The following is a 22,544-nucleotide window of genomic DNA, read 5'->3' as shown; positions in this document are numbered from 1 at the left end:
AGGTTAAACCCCTTAAACTGAATAAATAACAAACAAGGCATTGCAAAATTAAATGAATTATTCAAATATAAGGAACTTCATGAATACTAATCAGACGAACAGAAACCAGTTTTTATAGGATCGATTATAATAACCACGCGATACATTTAGCTTTTAAATATGTCTGTCATTATATATGGTTTCGCCCTTTTTAACTCCTCCCACAAAAAAGACACTGGTACCTGAAACCCGTTGCTTAACAAAGCAACGCTTCTGGCATAAATAAAATGAATATTGCAAGATCCAGAGTTTACCTGATGTTTTACTACACAATTTATCAAACAATGTTACGTAGTTAAAGTAGTTCTTTGGCTTGAATAGCCAAATAGAGTTTTTGGTAATACCCTGAAGTTTGGTAGCTTATAATAACAGGTTTTAGGGCTAAAAAGAGATCTTAAAAAAGAGACAACAATTATTATGTGTAACACTATGATAGGTGAAAATTCAAATAGTTGGGGCTAAAGGCCCGCTTAAAGCATCAGAACTAGGTACGCAAGCAGGATTTTTTGAAGGCCGTGTCCAGGAAAAGCGGTTTTACAGACTAGAACACTTCCACAAAATTTTTGTCCCGACTCGTACAAAACCAACAAAATACATGTAAAAAAAAATTAGCACACAGAAATGTTGACAATCACTGATCTTTTATTGCACATAATCCAATTTTTTGCAGCCCTTGGGGCATGAATAAACATACATCCCTGGGGGCTTCAATAAAAAAATTGATTATTTGAATAACAGGTAACCACAAATTTAGAGGCATTTTCCCCTGTGTTTGTCTCTGATTGAAGTTTTTCTGGAGGCAAATCTTCTGGCCCAAAGTATAAAAATTTGGCGATGAGAATTTTTTGGAATATTTGGGAATGAAATGAGTATTTGGCAAAGAGAACCTTTCAGCTAAGTCGAATTAGAGATTCTCAACTCTCCGGTGCGAGTAAAATGTCACATTTTCAGCAATCTCATCACGCAATTAGCTGTGCTGATGCTTAGTCACAAGTAAAAAAAAAGAGTATAGAGTTTGTTTCCGCCAATGCTCTTAGCTCAGAGCACTGATGCTTCTTCTTTTATGCCTTTGTTTTGCTTCTTTTTTAGCTTACAAGGTGGTTTACCTCTCTCAGGGAAGAATAAGAACCATTCATGTCTAAAGTAACAAGAAAAAAAAACTCTGGCTTTCCTATTTACAATAAAGACATCAAAGAAAAGGAAATGCGGATAAGTTCAGATATCTGGGGCATGAAATATATTTTGTCAAGCACTTGCCCTTCCATACTGAAAGAGGAGGGTGGGATCCCCCCCCTGAGATCGGCCCACAAGGGTTCACCGGTAAAATCAAAAATGTTTTTCTAAATATATTCGTTTTCATATTATAACCCTTATCTCCCCTAAAACGGTCCTTGATCCTCCACCTAAGGGACGAATTTGCGTCCCAAATCATCGATGTTCCCCTCCCTCAGCGAAAATCTTCTACCCTTCATATTATTTTCACTCTGTCACGTGGTTTAAAACAACGATAGTGGTTATATATTCTGTTGATTTTGACACATTTCGAAGAACCTGCCAGTGGCCCTATTTTGGCACTAAATATACGAGCAATTGAATATATTTGCTTAGCAAATATTCAGTTTTACACCCACGTGCAGCACTCCCAAGAAAGGAGCGGCTAACTTTTCCATTCGAAAATACTACATAAAAACCATAGTTGAGGACAGCCTAAATTTCGGTGATAGAACAATTAGCGTTTTCAGGGGCCTGTTATATCTGAAAAAAATCAATAGCTAAAATGTCGCGAATTTTAAGTACCCTAAATCCAAGCTTATCTACCTTAGTTCGGCCCTAAGATCGATGGATGATACAGACTATCTATCAACTAGTGAAATTAAATCATTTTTTACAATTTTGAAAAAGGGTTGTCAACTTTACCTCTCACTCAGAATACCTGTCTTGGCTTTACTCCAATTAGCCATGGCTCTCAACTTTTCCCTCACAGTTCACCAAGTCGATTTTGATTCAGATCAATTAGTCCTCCACCCCCTCCCCTCCCTCACGTAACTATTTTCTAACAAAAGTGCCTGGTTTTAGATGCTTGTATCTGTCACTTTTCCACTTTTTTTTCGTCCAAACTGCTGAAATACAGGTTAAGTGACATTACAGACACTGCATAGTTCCTTGTCATTCGGGAAATATGAAATATCGTATAGATCGATATTAGACAATTGAACCGAATTTAGGAAGACCAATCAAATATTCTTACCAGAAAAGAACAGTAAAAAAAAAATTGGAACCAAGTCAAGATTAAAGTAATTACGGTACTAATTCGTTTTGAACATAAAAAAGGGGTTCATTGACTGTTGGCTTCAAGATGCATTTGGGATATCACGGAAACGGCAAAGTACGTCTAAAAAGGTTGTATGTAACTTATTCAAAAGATAAGAATAGCCATTGTTTTTTTTTGCCTCTGCCAGTATTTCTCTTTGAGCAAACTCTTGGGAAGTTTTTCAAATCAGAAAAATACAAAATCCGGCAACAAGTTAGAATTTTCGAAGAGATGCAGTTTACATTACAAAATTTTTTGAATAAAAAGACAAAAATTGAGCCTGTTTGACTGTTGCAGCGCAGCGGCCAGAAGCTGGGGCGTAGCTCCAGCATTTCTATTGGGGAGGAGGGAGGGACCATATCAGGATAGTTAAGGGGCATGGGCTATATTATAATTTTTCTCTCGAAAATATAGGGGGGGGGGGGGGACTGCCCCTCCCCAAACAACGCCCCTGGTCATGAGGGATGTTTTTCGTCAAAATCCATTAATCCTAACTGCTGTCCTACACTTCTTAGTGCTGATACTGCTTGATTTCTTCTTTCTGTTAAGAGGATTGAGGGCAAGACATGTGTTTTTTTTTTCGTCAAGTAAAAAAAAATGTAGCAGATACACATTTTTCAATAAAAACAACACTCCGTTATAGACTTTGCATAATCTAAATAGTGTTACCCCCCCCCCTCCAAAAGACAGAAAATATAAGAGTACAGAGCTAAGGTAGGCCTCCGTTTATTTTGGACAAATGGAGAAAAGATGACACTAAAAATCGAGCCGGAAAACACACCATCGCAGATTTCATCTTAAGAAGACCTGCTTAATAACAATTAACCTCAAACTAACCTTACCTAAAAGTTAGACTTTCTTTAAAAAAGAAGCCACGTGACAGTTATTCTAATGCATCATTTCTAAATTTATTGGATAGTCTATCGGACCTAGCAGCTTCCTGGGGTCACTTTTAACCCAGACAGTAAGTTGCCACTGGCTTTTGTATCTTAAATGTGAAGATTAAGGTTGAAGCAGTGGTTCCCAAATTGATTTTGGACCTTGTCCCACCTAGGCATTTCTAAAATCCTTATGTCCCTCTCATGATATTACAATTTTGTTGTTCCAAATTTTACATGTATTCACCGGAGGGAAGCTTAAAAGGCATTGGTATTTGGTACACAAACTTGGTATTTTTTTAGGTCGTCCTCTAGAGATATTTTATACTAACGAGAAATAGTCTGTATAACGCTTTTAAAAAGTGCAGTTGGCGTTGTTGCAATAATATAATGTATCTCTTTTGCTCTTAAAATGCACATAAATTAAAGTTCTAAAGTAGTCAGCCGTCCTACCCATGTCCACTAAAAATATTGCCATGCCCCACCGGTGGGAATCACAGGATTAGAGGTTCCTGGACCTAGTTAACCTATAGACCATTATTGCACTATAGAAAAAGCGGTACTGGTGCATTATATGGTCACTTCTAAAAAGTCAAGTTTGGTTAACGGTAATGAAATAAAATAAAATAGGATGAATATATAATAGTTTAGAAACAAATTTGGGCTATATAGTTGCAAATTAGGGGGATGGGGGTAAAGCATAGCATATATTAAATGCGTAATCTAACGCAACCTAACCTAATCTAGGCACCCCCCTAAACCCCAAAAAACAATAGTTTAAATATCGTAAACGCAATGAAAACCACGCTTTGCATTGCATCTCTCTATAGCGGTCTCTTGCAATTAACTCGTCTGGCGGGTTTTTCGTGACTGGTTTCCTTGTAAAATATATAAAAGTGACCATATAACGCACCAGTACCGAAACAGTTAAGGCAATCTTCTTCAAGCAAATCTTGAAAGTTCGTTGGCTATTTCAAACTCCTCTCCACATCCAACGAAGCCAGACCATACTCTAAGGGGGAACAGGGGCAAGAGATGCACAAAGAAGCGGAGACTAGTAAAACCAGGAATTTTGATCCGATTATTGGTTTTCCCCTCCTAAAATTTATGGATACAATACAAGGGTACTAGTGCATTAGACGGTCACTTTATATACTATGCAAGGAAACCAGTCATGCAATGACAGACGAAATCCGCCAGATCAGACGGGGGTTATGGTTATTTTCAAAGAGATCGCTATTAAGAAATGGATTCCAGAGTAGTTTTCATTGCGTTTACGAAATTTAAACTTTTGATTTTGGGGTTTAGGGAGGGGAGGTACCTAGGTTAGGTTACGTATTTAATATATGCTAAGCTTTACCCCCCACCCCTCCTAATGTACAAATATATAGCCCAAATTTGTTTCTAAACTATTATATATTCATCCTATTTTATTTTATTTCATTAGCATTAACCAAACTTGACTTTTCAGAAGTGACATCTAACGCACCAGTACCCTAATACAAGTTATTAGCGCTGTTGAGCAAAAATGGATGCGGGCAAAGGACAAACTTTTGCGAAGGAAAGTTTGATAACTAGAACTTTAGTGGAGGGGAATTTTGCTACCCAGTACATGTACACTGTTAAAGTCATAAAACATAGTAAAATTTAAAAATAGAAATGTAATTTTTATTCGATTCAGATTGCTTACTACAATTTTCTCGCCAAGGATATACAAGGGTATCCACAAAGCTAAGCGTCACAGGTACATATTAACACTGAAAAGGAAACCTGCATGAAGGTTGAATATCCAACCTTATGTAACTAGTAAACAAGGGTGGTGTGAAAACATGAAAATAAGGTGACTTCCGCACCTATGACATTAAGTCACTTCTGATGAAATTTTATTTTTACAGAAATTTAGAACTTCCAAGCTACTGCCTAAAAAGATCAGAATGGTTGTTCACGGGGTTGATGCAAGGGAATGGGGGTTCCATGGTTGCATGCATTGTCTGCCCCGTGAAGTGTCAAAACAAGTGTGAAACAGGAAAACAATTACAATGCAGCAAATGTGAAAAATGGTATACCTGAAAAATTATTGGAAGAACTTGCGTATTTAATTTCACGTATGTCGGTTATCAAGGAATAACCTAACTCCAAAAATAAGTTTTGTGTTCACAAAACAACGATAAAATGTAAGCTCTAAAGACTGCTTTTTTTGGATGTTTATATCCAAAAATTTCCCGTTTTTATTAGCTGCTTGACAGACGTGGACGACTTTTTGGCCGTCCGTAAGCAATCAGTTTAAGGATCTGCAGAAATATGTCTATCAAAGAAATGAAAAAACCTCACTGTTTCTTTGTCAATTGTCATTGTCAGTCAAATTTCTTTGTCAATCAAAGAAAGAGTCAAAACTTCATTGTTTCTTACATTCAATAAATATAAAATTAAATGGAAGGTCTCTATAGAAGTAAATTGAAGGTCTATAAGTCATACATCAAAAACTTTTAACCGTTTTTATGACGCCGTTTTCCCTGTTAGCTTCGAAAAGACGTATTAAATGCGATAATTCCTTTTTTATTGCCAAGTGTTTGGATCCATTAGAAGATCCCGGCCCCTCAAAACGCAGCAAAAGATAAAGAGAAGATAAACACACTAGACAGGCAACACGAGATTTTTAAGCAAATACGTCATATTTGAATTTAAATAATTTTGGGAATTTTGTTTTAAGTTTATTAGAATGTACAAATTAAAATAATAGCATTGCCTACCCTAGGGCTGGCATCTACAAACTTGCCGTATTTTTTTTAATAAAATGTGCTAAGGTTTGTATTATTAAATGGTTTAAATTTGTTTCCATTCAATTAATAACATTTTCTGGAACAAAGAAGATCTAGAATTTCCGAAAAACGTGTACACCAGACGGTTCCGACGGTTCCAAACGGTTCCGAAAAACGTGTACACCAGAGGCTGAATTGCAGCACATGCAGCATGAAGTGCACAAATCTTGACGCAATGGAAAGCGTACAGCGTAATGGAAAGAGGTCATGCGTGGTGCTCCAAAATGTAGGCTATGTTTTGGCAAGCGGGCGAACCACTCATCAGTAATATTACGAGCAACCAAAAGCCAGGACTAATACCATGACCATATAAAAGTGCAACCATGAGCCGATCCCAATTCTTCCAGGGGAGAGTTACCGGGTTTGAGCCCCACCCCTCCTCCAAACAAAAATGCCCAAATTGTAAAAACAGACAAATCCATATAAACAAATTTTCAGTACATTTTCGAAGTTTTTTGTAACTTCCCCCGAACAAAAATTCTGGATACGCCCTTGCCTAAAATATATCTTATACGAACAGTTTTTTTTCTAATTTTCAAAATCTATCAAGCCAAAATCATGGTTATATATTAAATATAAATATACATATAGAAAATCACTATAATACTCGAGATGAAAAGAACAAATAAAAATTACTTGAATATTTAATATATAATGAAACTCGGAAATTTTTAGATTTTACTTCACCGTAATATCAATTTAGATTTGAATGTAGTAAATATAAAAGAAAATGTTTGTAATATATCTCCTTTTCAGTGAAGCACAAATGACGCAATAAGCTTTAGACTGCTACGATTAAATGAAGATGGAAAAGGACAGTAGCCAAACTCCTGTTTGTAGTATTTTTTGTCGCATCTGAAGTTTGACTTGAATATTCAATTTGATTTTTACTCGTTTAAGATTTATTTATTCATCTATATTTTAGCCTACCTGTTATCTCTATGTTTGCAACGCTACAATGTTACCTACTGATTACAATAGCTGAGGGGCAGGACCATACCCAGAGGGGGGGTTGATCCCCCTAAATGTTTTTTGACTCGTAAAAACGTAACAAAAATGGATATAAACAAAGTTTGTATGCGTTTTTTGAGGGTTTTTTTTGTGTACCCCCCCCCCAAAAAAAAAATCTTTGAGTAAAACCCCCTCAGAAATAAAATCCAGGGTACGACCTTGCTGAGGAGTACCCCAAGAATTCACTTTTTTGCAGGTCCTCAAACTGATACACTAACAAGCAGAACTTTCTACCATCATTCAACACAATAATGTAGAAGACAGACGAAAAACTAGTCTCGACATGTTCTTTTTAATAGTCCGGAACCAACTCACCCCTCTGCATGTCTGTTCACAATATGCTCTTTCCTTTTTCCGTTTTGCAAATTCCAATACTTATGGTATAATACTATATACAATACATGTAAACAGAAAATGGGCTAGGATCCAAGAGCCAGTTGACAAAACCGGTTGGGAAACCTATACAATAAATTAAGGTGTTTATACTTTACAGGTATCATCTCAAATGATTGATCTTTTTCCGCTTCAGGAAAGAATACAAAGGGGACGAAGACTCATAATGACTCGTAACGTCAAATTTAGAGGAAGTTACCAAAATCCCTGGTAACTCCCTGAGAAATTCCCGTAAAGTTCCGCTGTTGTCTTTATTGCATAGATGACTTTCAGAGCTCCGTGAATCTAGCTTTGGGCGAAAATGTTTTAATGTTATTAAAGATTTTAAGACTGAATAGGCTCTATGCGTAATCTATAAAGGACCTACTGTAGTTTTCAAGATGTAGGCGTAGTTAAGCCTTGCATATTCATAAAAAAAATTCCCACTTAGTCCTGAAATAGGGATCCACCCTGTGACTAACTGTTTTAGATGACCAGGTAACGGAAAAATACTTCAATCACGACCCAGGCACGTAAGCATGATTTTTCTCTTTCAGAAGACCCAATAATGAAAAATAATTTTGGTACTTGTTAAATATCCCGACCACACTCTCTTTTTTACTATTTTTTTGTTTTAACACTCAAGAAGTCAAGTTAGGTTAATCATAATGAAATGTACAAAAAAATATGATGAAAATATAATACTTAAGTAACAAAATCATGGAAACTACAGCAGAGAATTATGGAAAACAGGCCACCCAGAACCCATTATATTGAATCTAACCTAACCAAAATATCAACTCTATATACTAAATATGTAACAAAGTGTGGTCGGGATATTTAACAAGTACCATAATTTTATTCAGTACTTTGAGTAAGAAATGCCCAGAAGTTTGAGGAAAATTAGGATTCCAGGGGAACCAGACCAAACCCCCCTCCCAAATACATGTCCCAACCATAGCCAAATAGTCTTAAGGAAATGTAATGAATGAACTCAAGACAGAGTAGACTATAAGTAGAAAGAATTCACAGCTTTCTGAGGAAAAAAAACTGTTTCTAGGCTCAACTAAGATAGGTTTCGAAGGAAATCTATTATTTTTGGAGGAAACCGTGCTCATATTTCTCAAGTTAAATGGATTCGAATCAAATAAGAGTAAATTTCACAAAATTCTCAAGTACTTCGTTTTAAAAAGGCCAACTAATTGTAAAGCAACGTCGTTTGTTTCCTCCCGCTACAATATCGATTTTTTTTTACATAATAGCCCTACCACATCAACTTTTGACAAATGGATATATAGTATGTAAATAACGTTACGAATATTTACGAAAAATAACGTTACGGAGTAGTAACACGAATATTGAGATTTACTCAAGTACAATCTAGTATACCCAATAGCGTTATTGATTTAGTCTATAAGTCATACATCAAAACCAGATTCAGTACTTCAAGAAGTCCTAACCGTTAATCTTTTACTATGTTACCTTCGAGAAGAAATATTAAATACAATAATTCAATATTTATTGCCAAGTGCTTTGGATCTATTTAAAGAGCATGGAATTCCCCAGAACGGAGAAAGGGGTAGAAAGAAGATAAATAAAATGTAAAGACTATAAGAAATTTTGGTACTGTTCTATTAACCGGACTCTTTTGAATACGGCAATGCATACCAGTCACGAAATAGATCTAGACGCGTAAAGAAAAAAGGTTTACAATACCTTCTAGGATATAAAAAAGGCAAGAGCTGTGTTTAAATTGTTCTTTTTGTTGTTTTTTTTTGGGGGGGGAGAGGTACCTAGGTTAGGTTACGTATCTAATATTTGCTGTGCTTTGCCCCTCCCCCCCTGATGTGCAAATATATAGCCCAAATTTGTTTCTAAACTATTATATAATCATCTTATTTTATTTCATTAGCATTAACCAACCTAGCACTATATAAAAGAGTCCGGTTAATAGAACAGTACCGAAATTTGTAAGCAAATCCATTACATTTATGTAATTCTGGAAAATTTTTTGAAAGTTTATTAGAATATATAAATCAAAATAATAGCACTGCCTACCCTAATTTTTTAAGGGCTGACACCTAGCAATTTATCTTTTTTTTATCAAACGTTAAAGGGACGTATTATTCATTGGTTTAAATATTTTCCATTTATTTAGTAATATTTTCTGGGATAAAGGAAATCAAGAATTTTCAAATACCGTGTACGTCAGATGGCGCGCGCCATGCGGTACTGAATTGCAGCACAAGTAGCATGAAGTGCACAATTTAGCGTTACAATGAAGTGTACAAAATTCAGACTAGGTAGGGTGAACCAATCATTAGTAATACTACGAGTAGCCAATATTCAGGACTAATACCTTAACCTTTAAGGGAAAATATGTCAAATAGTCACTGAAGAAAATGATTTTCTAAGCAATGAGAGTTCTAAATTCAGGAAGCTTCTGGTTACAGCTGCAACTTCCGAAATTTATTTTTCTATTAATTCCAGTTGCGAATGCAAGAAATTAATTTTTTGTAATTTAATTTATAGAACATATCTTGGATTTTTACATGGACTCTCCAGACCATTTCCAACTTATAGGCTCTCGGAAGTAATCCTGATTTTCAGCAGAAGCAGACTTTCCCTAGAAGCCTTTCCCTAGAGTTACCTACTGTTAATACCCAGTAAGTAGTGCTGTAGGTCTACAGCTAAACACTACAACTTTCAGTTTGCTTTTACTGTGAGCAGCGGCGGGGACATACACCGGGGGAGGGTACTCCATCCCCAAAATCAAAAGTTTCCCTTGAATGTGTAGGAACTTCTTATGCAATCAATGATCAAATACTTTTTATTATTAACCCCACATGCGGGAAAATCCTGGGCACATGCCTGATCAGTGGCTTGAAGATAAACAGTAGAGTGAAATTAAGTTTCTTTCCAGTATAGAAATAGTGAAACGGGGAAAAAATATGCCCTATACTTAGTTTCCTGACTCGTCAAAAACGATCTTATTGGAGCTGGATTTATAGACATGATTTTCTCGTGATGTAACCCTTTTTTGGGGTCTTGTCTAAATTTCTGAAATCCTGTAAATGACCCTCCGTGGGTTACCTTTGATAAAAATCCGGTCTTTTAAAAAAGCAATATTAAAACATCGTGAAAAGATTTTAAAATATTATGGGCTGATTTTCTGTGATTGGTTTACACTAAAATAAGTGGCGTACTTTAGAAGACTGCCATTAATGTTCCCAAGGGCGCGGAACGGCTAGTTAGAACTTAACAATATCCCAATATTACCTAGCGAAAAACCCTTATCTTTAAGAAAATTAACAAAAATATTATTTAAGCTTATTATACTTTTTGAGGGTAATGTTTAATAGTTATACTTTTCCCAATATCTCAAGTCTAGGACTAAAATTTCGATATTTAGAGAAAATCCTTAGGAATGAGTCAGAGGGTTGAAGTGATGTACGTCTTAAATCACAGAGTGGAGTAACCCCTGATTTCTAGTCCACTACTTTCCGTCCCACTTATGAAGCGCAACAAAAAACTAAATTTCCATCATAAAAAGGTCAATTAAATGATTACTGCTCTTAAATATTCACCTTCACGTCTGCATTCTTCCAAGAAAGACTAAAAACACACATGAAACAGGCCTTTTAAATATAATCATAAAAGAAAACAACTATTAATCACCACCCTCCAGGCAAAATACACTTTTCAGCTTTAAGTATTAAATAATTTGCATAAAAAGAAAGTTCTACCAAACGATCAACCTGTTTGAGTGGCAAGTAGTGAGTTAAGAGCTATTAAGTATTATAGCAATTGTATTATTTATCCAAAGAGATATTTCAAAGATCAATGAACTAGGAACTGTTCCTGATCGTTATCAAAATCCGTGTCAAAAGGCTTCCAAAATCTGTCTTCAATATAGTATAATGATACATAGATCAGCAACTAATTCAAGAATAAGCCGATCAATAAAGTGGCGTTACTTCCAGGGAGGGGGCTTTTCCCAAGCCCTGCATTTTTGTCCCATTCTGATTTATATATATTTATGGATGGTAACAAATTTATTTTCTAGAAAAGGAAGAGGAAATAAATACCACATGATAAAATAAAGAAAAGAAAAAAGATTTTTAAATGTGAAAAATATCTTTTTTGATGGGCATTTTCAGTGAGCAATGCCTTTTTTGGTGTTTTTACCAGAAAACTGAGACCCCACCCCTGTAGATTTTGAAAGATAAACCTTGCCCCCACTCTTAAATTTCCTGGAATTAATACCACTAATCAATATGTTGCATTAAGGTTTTCCCTCTGAAATATGTATTTCGCGATGATGATCCTTAAAGAACAATCTAAACCTACTTTAAATACTAGACTGGTTTTTCGGGCCTTTCAAGACATTTTTAGCCAAAACAATGTAAAGCAAATTCAAAAAATGTAATTCGGTGGATGGATCTCAGCTACTGAGTCAGAGCAAAATTGGCGTCATATGTTGAAACATTAAACCATAGGACTGCAGAGAAATAATATTCCAAAAACTTCCACAGGGAACTTGAACCTTAACAAAACTCACTACCAGACGACAAATACAATTTTACTTATCTTCTAGTCGGTGGCGGTTCTGGCCTCTCTAACGTCTCGGATAAAACCTTGATTATCGTCCCCTCCCCTGATTTTTCGGACCAAATTTTTCCTTTGTTAGCAAACTTATTTTTAGTTTATTAATTAATTAATAATTGTGTTTATTATTCAAATTATTTAATTATAGTTAATTATTTTAATTAATATTATTATTTTATCTATTTTATTAATATATTAATCATTTTCATTCATTAATTGTGCCCTCTACTTTATTTTAATAAAAGTAAAATTTCAAACATTACAATATGACTTGAAGGTTCGATTATTCAGTTGAAATTTTGCGCCCCCAATATTTATGCACCCAGGGCAAGTGCCCTTCTGTTCCCCCAATAAAACCGCCTGTGCTTCTAGTTTAGTTTTTTCATAGTAATAAGTTAATACATTTTAATGATATTAAGCAGGTATATGAATAAATATCAGCTAATTAAAGGGGGTAGGAGAATCATCTTTGTCTATACGGTACGTCGTTTGTTAGTAAAATGGCTCCTTTCCATGTCGTTATTTGCGTGATAGGCCCACTGACCCCTGTTCCATTAAACGCCATTGCTGCTTAAAACCAAGTAAAAAAATGAAGCAGCAGTTGAAATTTAACCTTTTCTAATTAATAAGATTTGAAATTGAGACCATTGCTTTAGGGATAAAAAAAATCAGCATCGTCCTATTATCTTCTCTTTTTTATCTTATTTTTTCATCTACAGATATTTTAACGGTCGCATTTCAAGTTTGGTCGCATTTCAAGATTTCGCAAACTAACTTTAACAAACAACACAGTTGAACATTTTCTGCCAATAAAAACTAAAAAATAATCCAAATATTCCGGTTATTACCTCCGCTCAACCATCCTAGATGCAAATAGACTAAAAATATAAATATGATAAGATACATAAAACACATGTATTTTATTCTATTTTATTTTTTTCTAAATTGTCATTATATATTTTTTCTTCTGTTAAAACTTAGGCTGTTCAATCGGAGGTCTAGGTCGAAATACCAGCGTTAATTTCTAGTTTTCATTTTTTTTACGTTACGTAGAGCCATTGTGGCCTTATAACTTATTTACACAGAGGGGGAGTCAAACATGGGCCAAAGGTGCAAATCTATACAGTCAAAATTTTAAGTAAGGGTGCAGCTGTGTGTGCAGCTATGATAACATAATCCGAAAACGAGCGGAAGCATTCACGACCCAGCCTGAAACTTTAACAGGCTGGAAATGAACAGCTATATGCTAAATTTTATTTTTATATATTACAATGGATTTACTCAAGTTATTTCTAAGGTTAGTATCTGCGCATTACTTCCGCGACGGTATTGGTCTCTTCCAACGCATTGCTTCATCGAATAAAACTGCAAATCATTGCAACAACCAAAAAAGCAAAATTTACCTGTTCATTCGTTCCTTAATAATATCTTCTTGTGACCTTGGCGGACCATTTTGACCCATGAAAATTTGCTGCTCTCTAACTGCAGCCAATACCCCAAGATCTGCTCGATAACCACCATAAGGGAGAAACTGCCCGGGCATCATAGAACTTGGATACATTGGCATATGATGTGAAGTTAACCCTTCAGCTATTCGATGACCTAACAAAGGAAGAAGTTAAAGAGAAAAATTTCATAGAAAATACATTGGGTGCAGTCAACCCGGTCATCACTTGCACCTGTTACCAGGGCCGTATCCAGGATTCTTGTTCAGGGGAGGGGGGGGGGTACTATTTTTTTCAAGAGGGGATAAAAAAAATTACAAAACAAAAATTTATTAAAATTACAAAACATTACAAAACAAAATTAAAAATTACAAAACAAAAATTATGTATTTTTGTTACTTTTGTACGAGGTGGACAAGAAATCCAGGAGAGGAAGTAAATCAATATATCCTTCTGGATACGACCCTGCATATGACAGTGTAGACAAAAACCGGATAATGCGCGTGCCCTGTGCCATTTTCAAGCCGTTTCGAGTGTGCTAACACAAGAACCTCTTAGACTGCGTCTACAACGTCATCAAAATAGAGATTTTGCATTTTCTTAAAATGTGAGGAATAAAGATTGTTTGTTTTTTCTATGTCAATAATAACAGCTACATTTAACTTTTGCTGTTTGTCATTCTTATGTGCCGAGATTTTATGCTTAGTTCTTCTCAAAAGTTGCAGAACAATGTCACGATGTACGGTATATTCATTAGTACACCTGATTTTACATTTTGCTCACTGAAAATACTTAAAAAAGCCATTTTAATGAAAATACCCCAGAAAGGGGATTTTCAAAACCTAGGTGCAAAAAACGTAGGAAGGCAAATACCCCCTCCCCAGTGGAAGCCAATGTACAGATAACACGTTAAGCAGAAAGCAGTCTTGGGTCCAGTACCACCCCAAGGCTCAATGTTTAGCTAGACAGAAAACTTCAAATCTTTACTTGATTTAGGAACCATTATTCTGTAAATGAATTTAGGTTAATCGGTAGCTGGCATTAAATGTAGTATGTGAAACATTTTCTGGCATTAAACCCATCATAAACCTATTTAGAATGTTTTCCCAAAATTGTGCACTACATTTCCACAACGATAAAATACACTTTATTTATATTAATTGTATGTGATTTCTTTAAACCTGTATTTTTTTCAATTAAAATGCATATGAACTGTGTGACTTTAAAAGTACTATTTCCAATTTAACTCTTATTAGCACGATTTTTGAAAAAGATTATGAGGTAGCGAGGTCAATTTAATTCACTTCTAGTTATCTTTCCCAATTAGACATTAATCGACAAAGAATAACTTTGTTGAATTATTTGTGTTCCCTTTTATCCAACCATTTTTGTTCAACTAAGAGGGTCAATCTTCAAATATAACTAAAAACTTTCATTTTAGATATTTTTGTATGGTCCATCCACAAAATTTAAGCAAAGAGGAAGTTACTTTTATACACATCAGTGGTAAAAAGTGTGTTTTAATTCTATTAGAGCCACGTTTTCAGGCTCAGCGGGTTTGAACACGGGTTGTTCTCGTCTAGTTTCAAGTTTTTCGTCTAGTTTCAGCGGGTTCGAAGCTTCAACCCTGTGTTTGATACACTAGATGCACTCATGCACAACGCTTGCGACGAGAACAACCCGTGTTCGAACCTGCTGATCCGTGAACAACCCGTCTTAAAGTTTGCGTCTAGTGCATCAAGCGTTGTGCAGCAGTGCATCAAACACGGGGTTGAAGCTTCGAACCCGCTGAAACTAGAAAAAACTTGAAACTAGACTAGAACAACCCGTGTTCAAACCCGCTGAGCCTGAAAACGCGGCTTAGATTACATCTGTGGTGTGTTTTCATAGGTCAATCACGTTATTCCTTTTCCCTGTGTAAGGAAACGCAACTTCTGGACAGACAAATAGGTCCGTCCTTTTAAATTCTGATCAGAGGCGCCAATTCACGAAAGTGTAGAGGGTGAGGCGAGGGTTTCTTTTTCGAAATAAAGATACAAAACAGATGTTTTAAATATCTAGTGGGGGGATTTTGTTAAAAGAAAATACCAAATGGTACTTTCCAAACCCTTTACCCCTAATTGGCAACCTGATTCTGATTGGTACTCCTGTGTGAAACATAAGTTAGTAAAAAGAAGGGAAAGTTGTTGAGTCACTAGATTTTTTACAAATGGTCTCGCTGTAATATAAGTAACCTTGTACATAAGTAAGCCTGATATGGTAGCGTTAAATTACAAACTATACAGGTAAAATTAGATCTTTATTTTCTACTTGAATCAAAATGTCCACCACGTTGTTAAACCAAATAATGAGCCATTTCAAGGGTAAAGTAGATATTACTAACAGCGGCTCCTTGATGTTGACTTTAGAGTCAACAAGTGGCAAACTAGTGGCTAGTTGACTTTAGTAGCAAAATTATGGAAACTACAACAGAGAATCACGGAAAGCAGGCTGCCCAGAACACATTATCTTAAATACCTAACCTAATCACTCTATATATTAACATTTAATTAAAATATAGCCTACCCGCATAGTAGTTTTTTCTCACTCGGGCTAAGCTGATTATATCCGAGGGCACACAGAGAAACCGGTTTTGCAACAGATCAAGAACAAAGTGTGGTCGGTATAATACATAAGTACCGTCATGCCTAATGGATTTTTATTTTAACAACCCTCACTCAAACACAAAAAAAACGCAATTCTCGCACATTCAAGGACAAAAAGAGACCTTTTCTGTTGTTGATTCCAATCTCTCCAGTCCCCTACTCCAAATACAAATCCGGGGCAGGAACCAGGTACGTACTGAAACTACTTAAAAAAAAAACGACAGATTTTTTCGCATGTAAGAAACATACGTATATAACTTCCAGAACTCCCTCTTTCTTGGTTATCCAATTCCTTGGCCCAAGCCTACCCATATATTAAAAAAGATATATGGGAAACCAAATGACTTTGGACTGCTTTTGACTTTTTTACAAAAAAATGCCAACTTACTGAAGACAAATTAGTTTTTCTGTAAGCATTTATGTCTGTCAGTGGTGAGACCAGATTGATATTTTGAACAGGATCCAACACACCAACTGTTTAACAGGGGAAGTCAAAAATAGATAAAGTTTCTGCACCAAAATAATCTTAATAAATTACGGGTTTAATTCTTTTAAAAATGGATAAGATGGGCATTTAAAAATCCTTGCAAGAAAAAATGGGGATTCGAAAATTGACAGATTTTGCAATTGTCTGGATTTCAATGTTACGAAATAGAATATCCGCTTCCTCTGTTTCTTGTATAGGTATTAAGAAGAGAAAATGATAAATTCGATAACGCCCTTCCTTAGGCTATGCATAAAGCATATAGGACCCCCCCCCCATAGAAAATAGATTTGGTCATCACATGGCTCTTTGGCCCTCATTACCTTATCGACTTACACATGCTGATTCATTTTTTAGGTTATATTTTGCCCTTGTGTGACATTTGATAAAAATATTCAACTTAAGAATCATGGGTTGATGTGAAGCATTTTGTTTATAGTGTGTTTAGTATCAAGCTAGGTCGCAAGAGTTATTCTGTAAAGAGTTCGATAGCTGACTTCAATGGAGCATGGGGTTCAGCGTGAGGTAGGATATAAAAGCAAAAATATAATTTGGGCATGGTATTGCTAATTAATAAAACACTTATTCTTATTGTAGTAAAGCTCAAGAAGGAGTACCTCCTACACTAATATCTGAAAATTTGTATTTAAATATTCATTCTTATACCACAATGGTTATATACGAACCTTTTCACAATCCGCTCATTGGGATGATTTAGGAATCTAGAATTGGGTGGCAATTGCTCAAGGCTTAAACATATCAGATTACGATTCAGAAAGCAAAATCCCTTAGTGTCGTCTCCAGGCCCAAGAACACCGCTGAAAGAGATAGAGAGGGAACCAAGTAGGCTACCAAACACTTTCCGAAAATTGCTGATAGCAAGATACAAATAGTTATATGCTGTCTTTTGAAGCTGCATTATACTTCTTGCCACCAAATCAGCCTTATGGGATGGTGTGCGTGAAACTGAACCCCATTCAACTGAACCCCCGTACCCATTAGCTTCATAACATTAAACCCAGTTTCACCCAACTCTATTTGATTTAAAATTGCTGTGACCATGAAACTCAAGTGTGTCCAGGCCCTGGGTATGAAAAAGTTTGATAATCTAAAATAAATAAGACACGAGGATAAATTGCTGTTTTTGGAGGGGTTGAAGTATAATTTCTAGGTATACTGTTGATTTAAAGAGGGTTGGGTATGATGGGGTATAAATTGCATTGGAGTTGAGTTAGACGACGGTTGGATAAAAGGAGTGTTAATTTGAATGAGGTTGAATAGCACGGGAACCTCATATGATACATTAAGTGGCTTATTTGAAAACCTCTTGAAATTAGAAAGGGCTGGCAGGAGAAAGTTAAAGACCTTAGTAAACGCTTCTATCGAATGCACTGCCCCAACGAAAAGAACCCCATGGTACACCAAAGAAAAAATTCTGTACACCAAAGTTTACTTTCATACCACCTTAAGGAAAAGATTTGGCTTAAAGGGAATTACCTGCCAAAGCTGATACAGCCTAAGGGTAATACCCAAAAAGTAAAAGTCATTCAACGCTATCCAGATGCAAACGATTGTAAGAAACAGATTGTAAATGCCTCGAAGCCCAATAATGTAAAACGCCTGTAAACAACCGTTATATACCTGCTAATAACAAAGGCTCCATTATTTCGATAAAAAGTTGACAAACCAGATATGAATCGAAAATTAATTTCTTAAATAAACATAATGTAATCAAGCAGAATTTGCATTGTAAGAAAGCCGAAAGTAATTCCTCGGCCAGGGGTGCTACCAGACCCTCCCTAAAAATGTGAAACAGAATAAAATCACACTTTTGTCAAGCTGTCCAAATACTTTACTATATCAAACTTACTATGTCAAACTAGCATTCTACCAACGACACTACTGTATATACCACAGCTCTTTTGCATATAGACAACCCGCCTTTCCATAGTTGACAACCTTTCCAAATAGACCTCATAAATTCAGGCAGAATCCCAAGGGTTCTTTTTAGGGGGAGGCAGTTCTGCCCTCCCTTGCCCTCTGCGCAAAAACTTGCTTAGCCCCCTGTTTACTACTTCTTTCTACTTTAGCTAATTTTGGCCATCTTGGAAAGGGGTTATGTTAGGGAAATGAAACTTTCAGGGATGGGTCTACAGGCTAAAGTATGTCCCGGGTAGGTAATTTGAGGTACCTACCTCCACTCTTTCTTCCTCTAGAGGGTCCTAAAATTTGCCTACATGATAGGTCTAGCCTATATTTATTAGACATGACAGGTCTAGCCTATACCTATTAGACATGACTGGTCTAGCCTATACCTATTGAAATTTTGAAAAAAAAACTACATTTTACCTTAATTTTCAGTTATCAGTTTCTTTTTCTCTGGCTTTAGTTCTGAAAATGCAATTCCTGTTATTTGAGAATAATTTTAAGCCATATCAATGTTTTTATTTCAAAATCTAGGAAATGTATTTGCATATCTTTAAAACCTTATAAATTGAAATTAAGCAAAGTTGTGAGGCTGAAAAAACTTTGTTGTACTTTATTTAAGCAGAAGATCGATTTTGCAAGGTTTCATTTTTATAACACACAGATTTCTAAAGGTCATAAAAGGCCAACTAAAGTAAAGGCCAACGAATTTTACCCTTTCCAGGTGTGGTGGGTGTCCATTAAGTAAAAAGGAATCACCTTTAGGAACAATACAAGTATTTTAGAATTTTTAAGCTGTTTTCAGAATTAATAATAAGTTGTTTAAGGTAATAGTTTAAGTTGTAATTATAAACTGTACCCCTTCTTAGGGGGGGGGTAATGATATAAAGTAGGAGTAAGTTGGGAAGGTGCCCAATGGATATTCTTTAAAAAATGTCATTCTATAGAATGTAAAAATAATATCCAACTACACTTAGTATCAAGATAAAATATCAAGCTAGACAGATAATAACATTTTTGAGACTCTTACACCTTTACCTACCTAGCTGAATATTTGACTGTCTATGCAATATACAGAATATCTACCTAGTTGGATATAATTTAGCTCAGCATTTCTGATATATATCCAACTAGGCAGATAAGAAGATTCTCTAAGCAGTTTTGGGTTAATATCCAACTAGCCATATAAATTGATTCTCTTAGGCATCGATAATATCTAGGCCTACCTAGTTGGATAGTAATGGTGCTTAGTGTTTCTGATATATATCCAACTATGGAGATAAGAAGATTCTCTCAGCAGTTTGGCGATTATATTAAACTAGCCAGATAAATTGATTATCTAAGTCATCGAGACTATCTACCTAGTTGGATAGTAGTTTTGCTTAGTGTGTCTGATATATATCTAACTAGGCAGATAAGAAGATTCTCTAAGCAGTTTGGGGTTTATATCCAACTAGCCAGATAAATTGTTTCTCTTTGGCAGAGCATGAACATCCAACTAGGTGGATAATACCAAGTCTTAACATTTCTGATAGGCTTGTCTATATATCAAACTAGGAGGATAGTAAATTCTATTAGGCTATGCAGTTTTGGGATAATATCCAACTAGCCAGATAAATTGTTACTCTTAGCCAGAGACAATATCTACCTAGTTGGATAATAATCTTCCTTAGCGTTTCTGATAAATATCCAACTAGGCAGATAATAAGATTCTCTAATCAGTTTGGGTTTAATATCCAACTAGCCAGATAATTTATTTCTCTAAGGCACAGCATGAACATCTAACTAGGTGGATAATACCAAGTCTGATCACTCCTGATATATATACAACTAGGAGGATAGCCTAAGTAAATTCCATTAATCTATGCAGTTTTGGGATAATATCCAACTAGCCAGAGAAGTTGTTTCTCTTAGGCACAGCAAGAATATCTAACTAGGTGGATAATGCTGAGTCTTGGATCTTCTGATATATCCACCAAATTAGATGTTCATGCTATGTCTAAGAGAAAAAATTGTCTGACTAGTTGGATATTAGGCTATCACTAGGGTAAAATTCTACTTTAGCTACTTTTGGCCATCTTGGAATGGGTTTAGGTTAGGAAAATGAAACTTTCAGGTATGGGTCTACAGGCCAAAGAATGTCCTGGGAAGGTATTTTGAAGTACCTACCTCCACTCCTTCTCCCCCTAGAGGGTCCTGATATTTGCCTACACGATATGTCTACAACCATTGAAATTTTGACAAAACAACATTTTACCTTAATTTTCAGTTATCAGTGTCTTTCTCTCTGGCTTTAGCTCTGAAAATGCAATTTTAGTTATTTGAGCAGCATTTTAAGCCATATCAATGTTTTAATTCCAAAATTTAGGAAAAGTATTTGTATATCTTTAAAACCTTATAAATTGGGATTGAGCAAAGTTGTGAAGCTGAAAACAATTTTGTTATGCTTCATTTAAACAGAAAATCTATTTTGCAAGGTTTCACTTCTATAACTCACAGATTTTTAAAGGTCATCAAAGGTCAAGACCCTCTAGAGGGAGAAGGAGTGGAGGTAGGTACTTAAAAATACCTTCCCGGGACATACTTTAGCCTGTAGACTCATCCCTGAAAGTTTCATTTTCTTAATATAACCCCTTTCTAAGATAGTCAAAAGTAGCTAAAGTAGAATTTTACTTATCACTAGTTTGTATGAAGAATTTACTTATCTGTCTAGTTAGATATATATCAGAAGCATTAAGTTAAAGTATTATCCACTTAGTTAGAAATATTAAGTTGGCTCTTGTGCTTTATTGTATTTGGCTAGAAAGATAAAACTATTTTTCTTTAAAATTTTAGTTATTTTCCTAGTTGGATAATTTCTTATGTACTTGAAAGGATTGTTCAGATAGCTAACTAGTTGGATAATTTTGGCAATAACTAAGTGTTGTTGGCTATTATTTTTACATTCTATAGAATAGAAATTTTTAGATGTTATCAATTGGGTAGACTCCCGGAGTAAGTTTAGTTCAGAATAGCCTGGGATCTACACCTTACCCAACTATTGTCTCAAAAAGGGTTATGTAAGAAGAAAATCATAGGCCTAGGTTTGAAGCCTAAGCTCCCATCAGCCATAGCATAGGTATGCAGGGGAGCCTTAGGTAGCCAACCTGTTCCCTTTCACAAACTATATAGCCTAAGATTATTTTCACAATCTACCCCATATCCCCTAAGCTTTGATTAAGGAGGAGATCTGTGGGTAATTTTCTCATCTAGGACTATGCCCTCTTTTGTAAAACTCTAGTAGCCTAGAGCAGATATGTTACTTTACAAAAAATTGGGGGAGGGGGGACTTAATATATTTTCCAATATCAGGAAGGGGCAAATTGCTTTTTTTCAATAAAAATAGGCCTAAGTAGCATACATTTTTCAATTTAAAACAAACATATAAACTTAAACAAACTTAAAATCTAGAGGGGGCAGAGGCCTCCAATAGACACCTCTTAGCAGAGGGCCTTCTTGATAGGCTATATTGGGAAGCAGCTAAGATAGCTTATGAGATTGAACAAATCAGTTTTATGTCCTGCTTAGCCTAGGTGACTTAGGCTATGATTTTGGGATATGCTGAGCCTAGTGTGCTTACCAGCAGGTAAAACATTTCCATGGCTAGTGGGGGGTTTTCCACCTTCCTTAGGCATTGCTCCTCCACGTGGATCAAAATTCCCAGTTTTATCATCCATAACTAACACAAAATGTATCCAAAATAATTAATAAGGTATCCGAAATTCATAACAAAAAATTCATCTTGTCATCACGAAATCAAAACTCAGACTGATGATTGTGACGCATAAACACAAAGGAATGCTAAAAGATGGACGCACTCCAAGCGGTTTATTTTCTTCTCATTTTTGTGAAAAATAATAGGCTACTTTTTTCATTTGCTCTGACTCAGTGGGGCAGTGGCAATCTATTTTGGTAATATAACAGATATAAACGCATTTCATTCATTCTGATAAAACAATTCAGGAGG

At 35.6% G+C, this 22,544-nt stretch overlaps 1 protein-coding gene across 1 annotated transcript in view; it reads right to left on the bottom strand.

Moving 5' to 3' along the window:
- Positions 1-22,310, bottom strand: part of LOC148953521 (uncharacterized) — a 113,941-nt gene extending 91,631 nt beyond the window's left edge. The window contains exons 1-2 of the mRNA XM_089088581.1: positions 22,158-22,310; positions 13,442-13,640 (exon numbers count right to left, since the gene is read on the bottom strand). Coding sequence (XP_088944707.1) covers positions 13,442-13,640; positions 22,158-22,254 — 296 coding nt within the window. The 5' untranslated portion in view covers positions 22,255-22,310. The remainder of the gene's footprint in view (positions 1-13,441; positions 13,641-22,157) is intronic.
- Between the last annotated feature and the right edge of the window lie 234 nt (positions 22,311-22,544).

The sequence above is a fragment of the Artemia sp. Qi Xiang Cuo genome, chromosome 4 (assembly GCF_049724085.1).
Source record: "Artemia sp. Qi Xiang Cuo chromosome 4, ASM4972408v1, whole genome shotgun sequence".
NCBI lineage: Eukaryota > Metazoa > Arthropoda > Branchiopoda > Anostraca > Artemiidae > Artemia > Artemia sp. Qi Xiang Cuo.
This window is presented reverse-complemented; position numbering and strand designations above follow the sequence as displayed.